At 37.2% G+C, this 16,813-nt stretch overlaps 2 protein-coding genes across 3 annotated transcripts; one reads left to right on the forward strand and one right to left on the reverse strand.

Annotated features, from left to right (window-relative positions):
- Positions 1-74: 74 nt before the first annotated feature.
- On the forward strand, positions 75-5,715 carry LOC112153615. Its single transcript, XM_024283973.2, has 11 exons — positions 75-353; positions 605-734; positions 2,218-2,362; positions 2,427-2,547; positions 2,620-2,698; positions 2,794-2,899; positions 4,365-4,470; positions 4,545-4,626; positions 4,698-4,761; positions 4,838-4,949; positions 5,020-5,715. Coding segments are annotated over exons 1-11 (1,008 nt in total). The 5' UTR covers positions 75-352; the 3' UTR covers positions 5,082-5,715.
- Positions 5,438-16,344, reverse strand: scyl2 (SCY1 like pseudokinase 2). 2 transcript variants are annotated; one of them, XM_024283823.2, is made up of 19 exons: positions 16,186-16,344; positions 15,133-15,330; positions 14,868-15,025; positions 14,246-14,390; positions 13,780-13,929; positions 13,481-13,699; positions 12,310-12,426; positions 12,105-12,230; positions 11,853-12,029; positions 11,664-11,675; positions 11,347-11,469; positions 9,391-9,504; positions 9,160-9,292; positions 8,967-9,085; positions 8,787-8,887; positions 7,801-7,870; positions 7,643-7,720; positions 7,446-7,568; positions 5,438-7,382 (listed from the first exon to the last, which is right to left on the reverse strand). In XM_024283823.2, the coding sequence occupies exons 2-19, from the start codon at positions 15,307-15,309 to the stop codon at positions 6,756-6,758; spliced, it is 2,769 nt and encodes a 922-aa protein (XP_024139591.1). In that variant the 5' UTR covers positions 15,310-15,330; positions 16,186-16,344; the 3' UTR covers positions 5,438-6,755. The 2 variants fall into 2 exon arrangements, with proteins under 2 accessions (XP_024139591.1, XP_024139605.1); XM_024283837.2 differs by lacking the exon at positions 11,664-11,675.
- Between the last annotated feature and the right edge of the window lie 469 nt (positions 16,345-16,813).

Here is a 16,813-nt window from a genome sequence, read left to right on the forward strand (position 1 = left end):
AGTAAAACTTTGGCAGAGGTTATTTATAGAGTTATTTGATACAAAATGATCCAAATTGTCACTTTTTAATTCAAACATAGCTTATTAGGTTTTCTTAAGTCAGATTTATTAGATTAAATGACATTTATAGAAAATCTTTAGCATTAATAAGGCTAAAAACCTGCAGCCCCACACTGATGCATTAAAAAAGGAAGTAAAAATGGAGCACAAACAGGTTTTTTAAATAGCCACACCACCAAGCGTCAGGTTTCACGCACGTCATGCAAGCTGACAAGACACCGGAAGAAATGAAACTGAAATGAAACTGCTCTCTGATGAGGAAGTGCAAGACTGACTCTGGCTTCTGAGCGCAAGTATATCAACATTTTGACATATTTACTCCTTAACTGAACTTTTCTTATCTTTAAATCTGGTTGGATTTAAATGTTTTTTGGTTGCAAGAAAAAGCAGAAATGCTTATTTCACAACACTGTTTTCCAGCTGACTTGCATGTTTTAAAGCTCATTTAGTTTAATTGTTTCCTGCTTGTAGAAGAATTTAACTGCATAGGCTCATAAAATGTGTCAAAAGTGCATTTTATTTTATTTTTCCTTTCATTTCACAGTGAATGACAAGTGTTTTGAGTGGCAGATGCTGGTTGAAAATCAGTGGCTGCGAATCGACAGCGACCATGTCATCGAGACTCACTACTGCCAGCCTGGAGCCAAGGGAATGGCCATCAACACGACCGTGGGGTCAGAACCTTTCATTCAATCCTTCACAAACTCAATTCAAACTGAATCAAATTATCCTTAACATTAACACGGACTTAGATTATTTTAAAGACATTTTCCTGCCATTCATTTAAAGCACAAGTGTCAAAGTCAAAGCCCGGGGGCCGGATCCGGCCCTCCAGATCATTTTATTTTATTTTTATTGATGCCTGATGTTATCTTTCTCTTATTTCTAACTTTTGACCAAACATATTTTTATGGAGAGTAAAATATTGAAAGTTTTTAAGGTTTAAGTTGGAATAATATTTTTATTCATATTTACATTAAAAAGTTTTAAAACTCTAGTTCTAGTGTGTCTAATAAATGTAAATCTTGTTCGGCCCGTGACCTAAGGTGTGGTTTGGATTTTGGCCCTCTGTGCAATTGAGTTTGACACCTCTGATTTATAGGAAGCACATTTGTTGAACTCAAAGTGCATCTTACATATAGCTTATATATTTACTCAATACTCTAAACTTACGAGTGCAAAGGATCATGGATAATCCACACAGATCACTAGCTACAGTTCGGCACGTATGTGTACCACGGACCACCACCTGCATGCACATTATGCAATTCACGACAAAATATGCATTATTAGAGATTGATGTGTAATTAATGTACGTTTAATGCTTAATTAATGTGTAATTAATTTAAAATTAAACCTGAGAGTGGTTGCTTCCACAAAGCAACAGTCCGCTGCTTTGCTTTGGATAGTTCACGCTTTCACGTCTTAATGTGTTATTTTCAAATTGTGCTCGCTTCGTCTGGCATTATCCCTACTTACCAAATAAATGTTTTGAAGTTTTTAAAAAAAATAAATGTGGCTTTTATTTTGTGTTTTTTTTTTTTTTTTTTACTGCGACCTCTTTCTGACAAACTGCTTCCATTACTTTATTTAAATCAAGGGGCAACCCTTTGACTTCCATATTGAAGCATGTTTTTAAATAGACGAAATAGAGTGCAGTTAATTCACAAAGTAACCACCAGGGGGTAGTAGTGTGTAAACTGACTATATGCCACAAAAAAACTAAAATTATTCCTGGGTAATAATACTAAAAAATTCCTGTTGTTTTTAAAATTTGTATTATTTGATTTAAATTCCAACTGTACAGAAGTGACATTTAATAATAACTCAATTTTTGATATATTAAAGCTTTTAAATGGGTAAATGTTGTTGAAATGACAGTGGAACATTATATCTTAAGCCTTAAAACAGTCTTTCTGCATTTTTTTGGTTGTCTGGACAGATTATGTAGCTACAGATCATCTCAATAGCATCCAAATAATTAATTCAATTAAATGGATAGAACATCTTACAGACCCTATACTGCTATCTAGTCATGGTGAGGCCAGTAAACAGTAAGAATACATGCAAATACTGGGGTAAGTTTAGAACAATTTCAGCTTATAGAGAAAAGTACAAAGATACAAATGTCTAAGTTCTGCTTTTTCCCTTTTACAGACAGATATTCATAGATTTTGACACTTTGGAGACATCTCAAGAAAGTGTACGAGTTCAGAGACTCAGCCTCCTGCCTCCTGACCAACCAGAAGATGTAGGCTGGTACTTCAGAGATGACCGCCTGTGGTGTGAATATGGATCCAATGTGAGGAAAAGTCGTCAGTTTAATCAGATTTTCAATGATTCGACTCATTACTACTCATACTCAGGGCTCCGGCACGTTGAACTCATCCGTCAGCAGTAAAGACATTGAGCGTCACTTCATGTTGAACCCTCAGGGGAACCTCGGGTTCTCAGTGGGCTCTATAGGCTACTCAATAGATTTTTCCAGTAAGTGGAATTCATGTTTATTATAACTTTTATCACAAATAAGTAACTGATTGTGTTTTTTTTTCTTTGTAGCCATGACCCAAACAAACCTCACCACAGGCTTGCAAAGGAACATTAGAAGGCGTCCAAAATTCCCCTCCAACCTTGCAGGGTGAGAATGTATTCCTTAAACCAGGAAAACTCCCAAATAAATTACTTTAAATGTCCTTTAGCATGCTTTAAAGTCTTTAATGTCCCTGCATGCAGACTTTACTCCACCACAGTCCTTCCTGGGCCATCACAGCAGTCTGTGGCAGGTTGTAAGTGGGAGTTTATGGGAGATCGGGGGCAGTGGACAGAATACCAGACACCTGTACGTATGTATGCATCACTTCTCATTGATTCTGTGCTGTCTGTGCACAAGAACTGATAGCACCTCTTTGTGTTTCAAAGCAACTGTGGATGTATTTGGTTTATTGTGATTTAATCAATCAATGTTTAATTACATTAAAGAATCCAACAAGTTAAAGTTTGTGACTTTGAAACAATCTCCATGTCACTTGAGTCTGTTCAGCAATTTCTGAATGATGATTTTATAGCTGATTCTACTACATTTCAATGGAATAAATCAGGGGTGTCAAACTCAATCGCACAGGGGGCCAAAATCCAAAACACACCTTAGGTCATGGGCCGAACAGGATAAACATTTATTGAGCACTCTGAAACTTAATTTTAAAAACTTTAAAACCATAACTTTTTAACATAATTATGAACTAGATACCGGTATATAGCATTACCTGTGATAATGCTAGTGTGAATTTGGCTGCTGAAGATGCTGTAATTGATAGTTAAAAACACTGAAGCTGATTGCTGAAAAGCTAAAGTCGATAGCTAAAATCACTGAAGCTAATAGCTAGCTAAAATATTAGCTAAATTAGCCTAAAAAAACATAGGTTAAGCAAAACAGCTAGCATGCAGCTGAAAAAAATAGCTAGACTTCAAAAGAGCCTAAAAAAAGCCTAAATTAGTCAAAACAGCTAGCGTGTAAATATTAACCTAGCTCCAAAACAGCCTAAAAAATGAAAAAAAGCCAAAATTAGTCAAAACAGCTAGCGTGTAAATATTAGCCTAGCTCCAAAACACCCTAAAAAAAATGAAAAAAGGCCTAAATTAGCCAAAACAGCTAGCGTGTACATATTAGTCTAGCTCCTAAACAGCCTAAAAAATGAAAAAAAGCCTAAATTAGCCAAAAAAGCTAGCATGTAGCTGAAATATTAGCTTAGCTCCAAATGACCTAAAAGATCTTAGTAAATGCCAATTATAGTCCAAAAAGCTAGCAGAATGCTAATTGTTAAAAGTTTAAAACTGTAACTTCTTAACATAATTATGAATAATAAAAAGCAGGAATATCCAGAATAAATTAACTTAAACCTTAAATAACTTTCAATATTTTACTCTCCATAAAAATATATTTTGTCAAAATTATACAAATCATAAATAAGTGCTAGATAACTTCGGGCTATAAATAATAAAATAAAATGATCTGGAGGACCAGATATAATTACCAGGAGGGCCGGATCCGGCCCCCGGGCCTTGACTTTGACATATGTGGAATAAACGATCTAAAAAAAAACAGCAATTGAAATACCTTTGCTCCTCTGTCTTGATATAATTTACTTTTCTGGAAGATCCTTTGGTATTTTAATTTTTATAAACACCTTTTACATTAAAAAAATAAATAAATGTATAACTGCACTTTTGTAAATGATCTAGATTAGATAATTAATTATAAATATGTTAATTTTTCTTAGTTTTTGTTTATTCTTGGTTTTGTGCAGGTCTGCTCGTGTGACAGCTCCACTATTGAACAACAATACAAGCAGAACCCTCAGGGCCAGCTTCCCTTTACCACACACAAGTACTCGTACACACTGGATTTTTCAAGTAATGTTCACACACAGCATGAAAACTGTTCACTTTTCTGGTAGACTAAGGTTTAATGCCATGTTTTATCTCAGGAATGTGTCAAATAAACAATGTCTTTGGGACGACGAGAGCAGTGAGGAGGACTGCTGGTTCTGGCGTTCAACCAGACATCAGGTCAGAAATTATTTATAATATATATAAAAAATATACAACATTTCTCTAATGGAGTTAAATCTCCTCCTCAGTTCAGGCACAAGTCTGCAGTGGCAGTTTCAAGACAACTGGAGAATATGGACAGATTTCTCTCAGGTAATCCAACTTACTTTTTAAATGTAAGTCTTTTAAAATGTATTTTATTTGTTTTTTGTTGCATGAATTCATGTAGGGAAACCAGTGCAGCGTTTCCAGTCAGGACATTGAACTCCAGTACCAGCAGAACCCGTCCGGCACTTTGATTTTCTACACCAGGGACTTCAGCTATGAGCTGAACTTTTCAGGTGAGTCCAAACTCAAAAGTGTTGAAAGTTTTATTTTTGAGCATCTGTGCTAAATAATGTGTTTTTGCAGCCATGAATCAAAGGAACTTGTCCACAAACACAGTCAGAGCGGTGAGAAGAATTCAGCAGTGAACGTGAGGATGGACTTCCTGTTTCAACAATCACATTTAGAGCTCAGTTACTTTAACAACTGACAGTAAAGCATTGTGTTATTGATTTTTCTGCACTTTATTGTTCAGTTTTATACTTTAAAAATAATTATTTTGGGAATAGATGGAACAGTTCTCTAAAAGTATATATTTTTTTTACTGTTTTGCTGCCTAAAATGCTAATATATTTCTAAAACAAAATGTAAAATATTTTAGTAATTAGTCTATTTAACTACATGAATAAATGTATAGCAAATGTCAAGACTTTTCTACCCCTTCAAAATAAAAGTTCCATTTAGATGTGATAAATTTAACAAATAAAGACAATTTTCTCTGGAATATTTGTGTACTTTTTATATATATATATGTACAGATCTTCAGTGAACCACCTTAGAAACCAGAATCTTCACACATAAAACAAAGCTCACACTTCACAAACATGACAGTAGTATACAAACGTTCCAGTAGAAGAATAGGATTTAGTTCTCAGCTTTGAGGTCAAAATATGCGATGAAATCGAAAAAGGCGCCAATCTAAAAATCCTCCACAGAACGAGACGATTCTAGTCATGAATGGACAGAAATTCAAGCGGACTAAAATAAAAAATAAAAAATAAACACATTACAATCCACGTTTTTGACGACAATCATCAGCAGGAACGGCGTGAGCAAAGTGCATCTAAAAGATAACTAAATTCTGTCCCCAAATTTAAAGATTTACACCAACATTAAAACCAATTTGACAGATTTCTGAAATTACTTTTAAGTTTTTAAAAAAAGGACTTACTTACTGAGCTGTTTCAGTCAATTGATTCCTCACAACCAGAGAATTATTGCACTGGACTCATTTAAGGCCTCTTAACCGTTTACACAGGAACATAAGAAAAAAGCAATGTTGACATTTTGATGAAGAAGTAGTAAGTAAATGTGACTGAATCAACCAGAATGATTACTATCAAGAGTAAAATAACTTTTAAATATTTTATTTATCATGAAACCTTCAAAAAAAAAAAAAAGCAGCAAATTTCACAAAAAGAGTAACTTGTCTCCTTCTACCCACGTACCTTCCTAAGGCACAACATGAGAATTACCCTCCGCTCCCTTCATATGCAGTTCTTCATGCACAAATACAACTAATTCAGTTTCCTTATTGGCAAATTCTAAAATAACTCTAAATGAATGATAAATAAGGATGTGATGGATGCTTTTTGAAAAAAAAAAAAAGTGGTCCTGATGTTGGAAGAGGAGTTGCCATGGAGATAAACTGCTTCACCCTCAGGATGTAAATCATTGATTCCTCAAAGTTACTTTTCAAGTCTGGATTTGCTTTGAAGTCTCTGATTTTTAAGCATGTGGCTGATTCTAAAGCTAAAAAAATAAATAAAAAAAAAGGCAGCAGACTTGGAAGTGAAGATGCTCCGTTTTTAAGCATCTTTCTCATGAAATGAAATAAAACTCAATTTTGCAAGAGTGTGAAGTAGAAAAAGAGTAGCAAACCCCCAGCATTTAAAGAGCACAGCATAGAAGAAGCTTCTGTCCCTCTTGGTCAAGTAGAAATGGAATTTAGGTGCATGTTCAACTGTGAGCACGAGACTTTATATTCAAGTGAAGTTTAAAATACTAAACCGAGAACTCTCCGCTTGTGTTCTGAGCGATCTTCAGCCGAACAAGTCCTTTAGGTCATTGTTCGCAGATGCACTGTGTTTGACTCCGGCCTGGTTCATGGCTGGAGCGGCGCCTGGTTGAGAAAAGTTCTGCGGGCTGAAGAACGGGTTTGCCTGCATCCCGAAGCCGCTGGGCACCCCTCCCATGCCCACGCTTTGCATCGGAGTCTGAGGGCTCTGGGCGCCGCCGAACTGACTGAGCCAAGGGCTGCTGGTTCCAGGAGGAGCTTTGGGGCCCATTTGGTTGAGAGGGACTTTGGGCTTGCTGGGTGTAAACAGGTTGTCCAAAGCGGACATGTCCGGAGCTTTGCCCATGGGCCCGGTCGGTCCTGGGTTATGCGCCAGGGCTCCGAAGTTCGGGGTGCTAGTGGTGGCCGCCATGCCGCCGTAGAGGTTGGGGCCCGAGGGCCGCATGGCCATTCCCATTCCTCCCGACTGGAAGCCCAAAGTTGGGTTGAAGCCGTTGGGGACGGGGGCGGCCATGGATCCGACCACAGGGGTAGCAGAGTTGAAGGCGGGCATGGTGGGGCCCGGCATTGGAGCGGGTCGCGCTGCGTTGGCCAAAGACAGGTTGTCTATAGCCGTCATACTGTTGAAAAGGCTGCTGGTCAGATCCTTGGTCTGCAACAGAAACCGATGATTAATCGTCTGATGAGGAACATTCTATTTGATTTTAGATCTTACCTGTGAGCCGGAGGTGGAGGTAGCTTTGACCGCCTGTGGCGCCAGCGGCTGCTGGCTCCTCAGTTTAGCCGCCTGCTCCTGCTCTTTAGCCAACCTCTGCTTCTCCTCTAGAGTCAGACTCACCTGCATCCAAAGCAAACAAGTTTAGACAAATCTTCCTAACAGAGAGACGATGTAGTCGAGTGTAATCTGCGTACGCGATTAGGCTGTGAGGCGGGGGCAGCAGATCCATTTTCTTTCCCATTCACGCCTGAGCTCCCAAATATGTCATCAATCTGACACAGACGAAGATAGACTAGAGTCAGCGATGGATAACTTGTATTTTAGTCGTGAATGCAGCAACTACAACTCTCACCTGGTTACTAGAACTCGGAGGGCTTTTGGCTTCTTCTGATTGATTCATTGGATTTGAGATGTTAAGACTCCTGTAGGATGAAGCAAAACAGAATGAAGTCAGATTCAAGTCCGGTAAAAATCACAGAATATTTGCTAAAAAAATTTTTTTTAAATGTCTGTTTTTCTTTCTTTTTGTGCTTTATATCATTTAATGAAATTTTATTCTGTTCACAAACTTTTGATGATATTTTGGTCTTTGCTGCATTTTACTTTCTGTAACATGTGCGATATGACGATACATATCGTGTGGGCGATAGGAAAGAGTCATTTCTCTTCTATCGTTTTTATTGCTGAACTGTACATAAAATTATTTTTCTATTAAGAAAATTAAAAAACAAAGTCAGATAAAAGTAAGTAATGACACTTTTGTCAATGTTTTTACCAGAGAATAACTGAAAATATACTTTATTGCGGCATATCGTGATATATATCGTTATTGTGATATAAAATAATTGATATTGTGATATATAATTTTTTCCATATCACCCAGCACTACTGTTAACCATCATAGCAAATTTTAAGTCATAAAAAAGTGGATCCTGGTAGGCAGGGTTTAAAAAAAAGAATTAAAATTTATTTTCACAAAAAAAAACATAAATTCATTACATTAATAAGTCAAAATTCTTAAAAAATATATTTCTAGTGTTTTTTTTCAGGCAAACTTTTCTGGGGGTTTTTTTGTAAGAATACATCTCTTTTTTTTAATCTTTTTTCAGTTTTAATCACAGTTTTCATTATTTTATTCCACTTCAGTTGAAAGTGTGAACTTCCTAAATAAAACCAAATCGATTCAATGGTTTGGGCTGTTTTTTTTTCCAATTGGAAACTATCAACCATTATTAGTTTATTTTAAGAAATTGGAGTTATCTCAAGCAGGTTGACACAAAAAAATAACCCAAAAAATTGCAGTGATAGAGAATGAGTGAGTCAGTGTGAGTCAGACACCTCTGCTGCTCCTGCATGGCGTGCAGCTGCTCCAGTTTGGTCTTGTGTTCCGCCTCCATGCGGTTCATCATCTCCCGGATAACCACCATGAAGGAATTAAACTGAAACATTAAAATACTCAAGATGAAAAACAGAACTGGGAAGAAACACTCACACATTTTACATGTTTGTCCACAGTACCTGATTGAGATTGAGGTTATTATCTATGCTTAGAGACACCAGGTGAGGTAAGCTTTTAGTGGCCAGATGCTCTTTGGGGATGCCGAGTTTCTTGTGGCTAAAGGTGCATTTATAGATTCCTGAAAGCAAAACAAAAGGAGTAAGTCACATGACTTATAGTCAACAAATATTCTTATATTTTGGGTTTGTTTACCTAAAATGCCCATGAGAACAGCAGGTTCTCTAGATGGGATTTGTTGTAGGAAGGGGAGGATCTCATCAATGACAAACCATTTGTCCAGATATTCCAAAATCTTTCCCAAACACACCAAAGAGTTCACTCGCACCTGCAAAAAGACAAAAACGGTCAAGAGAAATATAAACTCCACATTTTGGGTAGGAAGATAAACACTGAGGAGGGATTAAAGGAAGATGAATGACTCACAGCGAGAGAGGAGGTCTGGAGGCAGGCGGATTTGATCCGGGGGATGAGGGAATTCTTCATGGAGGGGTAGTCTATCAGGTTGGCAAAGGATGGAATGATGTTCAAGCACAGCTCCTGCTCGGCAAAAGATAAGAGGATGTGAATGATGACAGCTCCATTCAAGGTACACAAATAGAAGAAAACAGCAGCACAGCACGGCAACTCAAGCCAACAACTCCAAAAGAAACAACCTTAAAGCTACAATATGAATGACTGCAACACACGAACTATGGAGGTAGAAGAGTTTTGTTCCAAAACTAACCCACAACAGACAAAATCCACAATGTAGTCAGCTTTTTTTTTAATTATAGATGTTTTAAGGCTGCAAAACTCCTCTCTACACATTTTTGTCAGACGTGAACATTTTTATTTTTTTTTCTCTAGTTTAATGTTCAAACCTTCATAGAAAAATAAGTCCAGAATGAAGACATTTTTTGAGCTTTTTTAAAGCTTCCAGTTTCTTTTGAGGGTAAAGTTTATTTACATCATGCTATTTGTAAACCATTAAAATATGTCAAATTGGAAGGTAAAAAAATAAAGACACCAACTTTAACCTTGACTTTTAAGATGAAATGGATAAATACCAAAAAGTGGTATTTTCTAGAAAAATCACTAAACAACTTTTTTAACAGGATCCTCGTAACATTAGACAGCCGGTTGCTAAATATTCTGTATTATTATTGTGGTTTGTGGGAACAACTGTCGCAATAAATACATATTTGGAGTAAAGACTCCTGATTTTTGTCTGCTTAATGCTTTTATTTTGAAGGCAAAAGCTCTTTTTTTACTAAAGGAAATTTTCCAAAAACGTTTGTTCTTTCATTAACTTTGCTAACTTTGGTTGACACTAAAAAAAAAAAAAAAGGAGTGGATGAATTTTAGACACATGACCGAGCGACTTAACATGAGTCAGTAATGAGTCCCATGTTGGGTACGAACTTTCCCAAGTGGCCAAGGGGTGTACTGGACACACGACTTGAAGGAGATTGATTGACAATCGTCTACAGCCAATCAGAACACAGAACATTGTAAAATAAAAAGAAAAAGTGCACATGTTAGCATGTTTCTGAAATGAAAGCTAAACTCAAAGTTAGCCTAAAACCGCCAGTAGATAACAAATTAGCTAAAAATATTAGAATATTGCTAAAATATTAGCTAAACTTCTAATTAGCATAAAAAACTAATTAGGGACCAAATCTGCCCAAGAAAAGCTAGCTTGCTGAACTCTATAATAGCCTTAAGTACCTCACTAAACTAAATTGGTCAAAATGTTAGCATGTTGCTAAAATAGAAGCTAAATTCTAAATTATCCAAAAATATTTCAGTAGATAACAAATTAGCTGAAAGCATCAGCATTTTGCTAAAATATTAGCTAAACTCCAAATTAGCATAAAATTCCTTGGTAAACTAAATTAGTCAAAAACGTTAGCAAGTTGCCAAAATAGAAGGTAAAGCTCTAAATTAGCCTAAAAACCCCAGTAGATAAGAAACTAGCCAAAAACGTTAGCATGTTGCTAAAGTAGAAGCTAAAACTCTAAATTAGCCTTAAAACCCCAGTAGATAAGAAACTAGCCAAAAACGTTAGCATGTTGCTAAAGTAGAAGCTAAAACTCTAAATTAGCCTAAAAACCCCAGTAGATAAGAAACTAGCCAAAAACGTTAGTATGTTGCTAAAGTAGAAGCTAAAACTCTAAATAAGCCTAAAAACCCCAGTAGATAAGAAACTAGCCAAAAACGTTAGTATGTTGCTAAAATAATAGCTAATTTCCATTTTTTTTTTTAAATTATTATTATTTTATTTTTCTTCAGCTAGAGAGCCACCATGGAGATAAAAGAGCCACAGGTTGCAGACCTGTACTATACCAAACTTCCTTCTAGTTTATATCCTTTAATTTGATTTTTTAAATTGATCTTTACCTGGATCTGTATTGAAGGAGCCTCCACGGCTCTGTAGACCATCGGCAGCACGCTGTTCTTGATTTCCTCGGGTGGAGTTTTAGTTAGAAGAAGGTCCATCTTTTGCAGGAATATCAGCAAGATCTATCCAGCACAAAAAGCCAAGTTAGGGACAAAATAAGTGTAAAAAGGAACAGTATATTAGCAAATATGTGACAGGACGGTGATGTTAGGGGAGTAACGTTAGGTTACAGGGATTTTTAAAACAGACTGGGGTGCTAGTAGCAAAGCAACGTGACAAACACCAGCTGACGTGCCACACAGACTAACCCACTCACCATATTACTAGCCTGAAGAGGCATGGGAAGGAGAAATACAGAGAAACAACAACATGCTCTTTAGTGAGGTTACATTTTCCATCATCGCAAAAAAAAAAAATCAATCAGTTCAGCTGCTCAAACAAAAGCACAAAGAAGAGGTGTTGTGGATGCAGGCACATGCAGAGCACCCTGCACAAACACACTTACCTGGACCGGCTCCTGCAGCTTGAAGACCGGCGTGAGGTCGGGCATGATGAGGCGGACGTACTCGTCCTTTGTGCAGTCCTCTGCAATCAGCAGCACATTGGGGAGCACAAAGGGAACCATGTCTGGGTTGACGAACTCAGACGTCAGTGCTGGTAAGATCCGGTACACCACCACCCTCTGATGACACAAGAGGAGGATTAAACTAAAAAAACGGAAACTTGCTTTGCAGATTTTGTAAAAAAATCCTTTCACCTTTGGTAGTTTGGGCAGCACTTTTGGGAGACCTTTATAGAACTGGGACTTTTGCAAGTTGTCCCTCTGGAAAAGCGAGTCGAAGTACTGCAGAGTGACCGCGCCAACGTCATCAAAGAAGGGGATCTGAATGTTGGGCAGAAACAGGAGGGTGGAGTCAGAACGATGAGTCAAATACGGTCATAAAACGACAAAGCAAACAAACCTTGGTCATCTGGTCGGCGTCCGGCCGGACGTTTGGCGTGACGCTCAGCAGCATCTTCACATGCTCTCGCACCTCCTCTGGAATCTTGCTGAGCACTGTTGGACTCATGCTACTTAACTGCAATTTAATACAATTCATATAAATATATTAATGATGTGATTTTTTTTAATGGACATTTACATTTTTATTACACTTAAAAACTGTAATATTGTATTAAATATACAACAGATGTTGTTAATATTTGATTAAAATATCATAAATAGCTTGTTTCCACTGAACAAAACCTTTAAAGAGCCACTCTGATGACGATAAAAATATGTTTTTGGTGCTTTTAACATGATGATTGAAGACTTTTATATAGAAAATAAAGTTTAAAACTGTGTTACTGAATTTCAGAAGCAGACAAAAAAATGACATTTGAAAAGGAGCTTAATTGTGTGTTTTTGATTAGGGCAAGTAAACACAAAATAAACTTTTTTTGGCCGTTGACCTCTTTAAATGGGGCTTTTTTAATTTTTTTATAAAAAACAAAAAAACGCTCCCAGTAGTGTTTTAGTTATGATTATGAAGTTTTAACCAAAACTCCACAACCTAAATGTCTTAAAAAGCCATTTTTATGTTGATTTGAAGCCACATTTAAAATAAACTTCTTGAAATTAGTCCTAAAACCGCCTGTGTGCTGCCCCCTAGAGGTTGAGACGAGGTATTACAGTTGAATTTTGTGATTGGTCGACTGGTGTAAGTCCCACGTCATTTCAGAAGTTTCATGTCATCATGCTCTGCACCTCCAGTATAAAAGCCCCGCCCATCTTTGATTCTGCAATGGTTGGCTGTTAGCACGTTAGCTATAGCATGACTCGTAGCTTTAGCATGCCTTCAGTTGTCAAAAATAAACTGACTTTCGTGACTTTGGACAGTGGTTGAGTATAATTGGTCTTGAATGGAGCGAACTCTATCCTGGTGATGGATTTGCAATGATGTGATAGAATTTTGACCACAGGTGTTTTAATTTAGGCTAAAAACATCATAATCATAGTTAAAAGACGACTGGGAGCGCCTTAAAAATACATCAAAAAGATGAGTGGCTCTTTACAAGCCAACTTGTTTGGTGACATTTACAAACTTCTGCTTTAATCCGGTCGTGCAACTAAAGCCACGCCTCTCCGCTTACCTGGTCCAGCTGCCTGCTGAAGCTAAAAATGTCATGCTTGTTTACTTGAAAGACGGGCTTGCCCTCGTTAAAGACGGCGTGCATGACGACCCCGAGAGAGTACATGTCTGAGGCGGAGTCGCAGCTGACGGACAGGATGTACTCGGGGGCCAGGTATTCTGGGTTCGGGAGGCAGAGGGGGGGAAGGTTGGGTTCCCACTCTTTGCAGGAGTACTTTGGCTGAAAAAATTGAGAAAAAAACATGTTTTTTTTAAAAGATGAGACTTAAAAAACTAGAAAGGGTGGATTGAAACACACACCTCAGCATCTGAAGGGTTGATGGATGAGATGCTGAAGTCGAAGCCCATGATCTTCCAGGCTCCACTTTTATTAAGGATGATATTCTCCAGACATAAGTTGCCATGGACCATTTTAACCCCACTGTGGAGGAAAGATAAACCCTCCGAGATCTGAAAAGAGAGAAAAAAATGTCACATTCATTTTATTAAAAAGTACAAATTCATCAAACTGTAAAAAAAAATCTGTATCATTTAGGAGACAAATATTTATGAAAAGGACCAGAAAGGAATGATGGAATAAATCTATTTGGCATTAAAGCCTGTTCGACAACATCCGGATTAACTGGTTAGCAGAAGAAAAGAGGCAAATTAACGCATATTTGACTGCAGGAGGGGCCAAAACTCGCTTAACAGCTATAATAGAAGTCAAAGATAACTATTTTGTGGGATTAGCTGCAAAATCAAATTTCTAAAAAAGGTTTCTCACCTGTAATAATCCATACTTGGTTTCCACGTCATAAAGTTTGTATTCCTTGATGTCTTTAGGCACGGGGCTGGGCAGGTTGTCCCACTGGCCCAACACATTGGACAGACTGGCAAACACCGGCTCTGTGCAGAATGCCAAGCAGTCTCTGAGGGTCAGAGGACGAATCAGAGCGATTTCAAAGAAGGAACATTCGAATTTGAATAGACTTATTTTTGAAAGCTAATTTGAGTTGTTTGAATGAAAAAGAAACCAACAGACAGCCTTAAAAGACCAACTCCAATCATCTTTTGATCTATTTTTAAAGCGTTCCAGGTGGTTTTTAACCATGATTATGCCGTTTTTAGCCAAAAACTGACAAAAAATATTGTGTCATTTTCTAGGACAGTTTCTGCAGAACACAATTTTCATCAGAGTTAGTCTTTAACCTTAAGTAACCCTTTATGACAGACTCATGCTCACACACCTATCACAAAAACTTTAAAGGAAAAACAGGAAATCCTGTCACACACCCTACCCATGCCCCCCCCCCCAAAAAAAGATAAAAAAAGGAAAAAAAAAAACACCCTGCAAAGTCTCAGTTTGACGTGTGCAAAAAAAACGATGGTTTGTGTGGTTTTATCACCGTGATTCTTCCAGAGGATGCTGCACAGTCAAGAGACGGGGGTGACGCAGTCTCGTCAGCTGCTGCACCCCTTTTTTCAGCGAGTCGATTATTTGGTCCTTCTCGAACTTCTGATACTTATCGATCATCTTCTTGTCAAACACAAAGACTGCTACTTCCTGAGGAAGGGCGAGCGAAGATGTCAGCAGTGTCAACTAAAAGCTCTGTGATGCTACATCTACTCATCTATTAATTCTGGTTTAAAGCAGTAACGGAGACCACAGACCTGCTTGGTGGACTTCTTAGTGCCGTTGTAGATCCTCCAGCACAACCCAGGACCTCCACTTGCAATATGCTTCCCGACTTCAAACTCTCTTGTCACTGGATTCCCCATTACGGCACTGGTGACATCCGCCGTTACCTTGGTAACGGTACTTTTCAGTTTGTTCAGCATGGACTCCATCTTTCAGGACCGACCTGGCAGCTGAGGCAACATCATAATAATAATAATAATGGATATAAAGGGCAGGGGAGCAGTTTAATGAGTGCAGTCGTGAGTCACGATCAGACAAATATAGAAACAAGAAGAGCTTTTTGTTGTTCTCTCAAGGAGATCCCTGTATTGTTTCAATAAACCCTCAACATTCAAACGAATAATCTATTAAAAAAGTGGAACAAAATAATAATATGGGCTTTAATGCACACAGATATGTGCACTAAGACATCATTTTTGCCTAATTAAATACAAAATTTACTTATTGAGTTAGCTCACATACAAACAAGTGTAATAATTAGCAAACTATGGATAATTTACGAAATATTTTTAATTCTATTTATGCATGTATTAAAAACGTAAAAAATAATATGTTTAGTGAATGGGTGAGTAATATTTACATCTTAGCTCGACAGGTTAAGAACAAACACATAAATAAAGGAACTAGTAACAAAAAATTACAATAAACACCAGATTATTAAGGGGAAATATATTTTAGCTTAGCCTGAGTAGCACGATTGTGAAATACATTGATGTTAGCCAAGTTAGCTATTATTTATTAGCCTGAACGCAAACACCAGAATTACCTTGGCAACGGCAGAACCGTAATGACCTAATTATTCATTTTAAATTCCTATTTACCACCATAACCCACCGATGTCATTGACATCACTATTGGAGATCGCTGACTGCTGTGCTTGGCGATTTTAATGACAGAGCTTCAAAAGCCACGTACCTCCTCGGCTAACAAGTAGCGGCGATGCGCAAGTAAACAGAAGTGTTCCACCTCAAGGATGACCGTCTGAATGTAAAGGTGGGACTTTTTAAGTCCTTAAACCAGCTTACCTGAACACGTAGTGAGCTCTCGACTTTAGGTTTTGTTCAAAGCGGACGGCTGACACCACTGCTGTCAGTAAAGGGTGTGAAACGCAGCCCCCATGTCTCCAGGAGCATACGAAATGAGTTAGCTTAGCTGAGGCTAGCTGAGCACTTCCGGGTTTCCTCGCGCAGTCAAGTGCCTTGACGTCATCAGAATAAAATAAAATAAATAAAATAAATAAAATAAATAAAATAAATAAAATAAATAAAATAAATAAAATAAATAAAATAAATAAAATAAAATAAAAAATAGAACATCCCTGTCCCAACTTTATTTAAAAAGAGCACAACCACAAGATCAAGCTTTTAAAAATATTTACTTTTTATCTTTTTCTTTCTAAAATGAAATAAATTGATTTAAAACAACCATAAAAAATATGTACATGCAAAAAAAAAAAAATCAAGATTTAATATTCAATGAAACAATCTTTGTGTAAAAACAGAATTGAAACCTAGAAATGTCTTTTTTTAGGATGGTAATGTGTAATTTTAGGATTTTTCAACATAAAACAATATTCCTTTATTCACATGTCATTGTGGTTTTATACAGAAAGACAAACATATTTAAGTCTTAGTTACCAACTGAATTATTTTT

The sequence above is a fragment of the Oryzias melastigma genome, linkage group LG23 (assembly GCF_002922805.2).
Source record: "Oryzias melastigma strain HK-1 linkage group LG23, ASM292280v2, whole genome shotgun sequence".
In the NCBI taxonomy this organism is placed as follows: domain Eukaryota; kingdom Metazoa; phylum Chordata; class Actinopteri; order Beloniformes; family Adrianichthyidae; genus Oryzias; species Oryzias melastigma.

Bases quoted from the DNA above. Each gene is read 5' to 3' on its own strand.
- LOC112153615 (XM_024283973.2), top strand. The intron at 4,471-4,544 runs GTAATGTTCACA...GTTTTATCTCAG, and splicing joins GTACACACTGGATTTTTCAA to GAATGTGTCAAATAAACAAT. The intron at 4,950-5,019 runs GTGAGTCCAAAC...GTGTTTTTGCAG, and splicing joins CTATGAGCTGAACTTTTCAG to CCATGAATCAAAGGAACTTG.
- scyl2 (XM_024283823.2), bottom strand. From the start codon at position 15,309: ATGGAGTCCATGCTGAACAAACTGAAAAGTACCGTTACCAAGGTAACG. The intron at 15,026-15,132 runs GTCTGTGGTCTC...GCCCTTCCTCAG, and splicing joins CTAAGAAGTCCACCAAGCAG to GAAGTAGCAGTCTTTGTGTT. The intron at 14,391-14,867 runs GTGATAAAACCA...TCTGACCCTCAG, and splicing joins CATCCTCTGGAAGAATCACG to AGACTGCTTGGCATTCTGCA.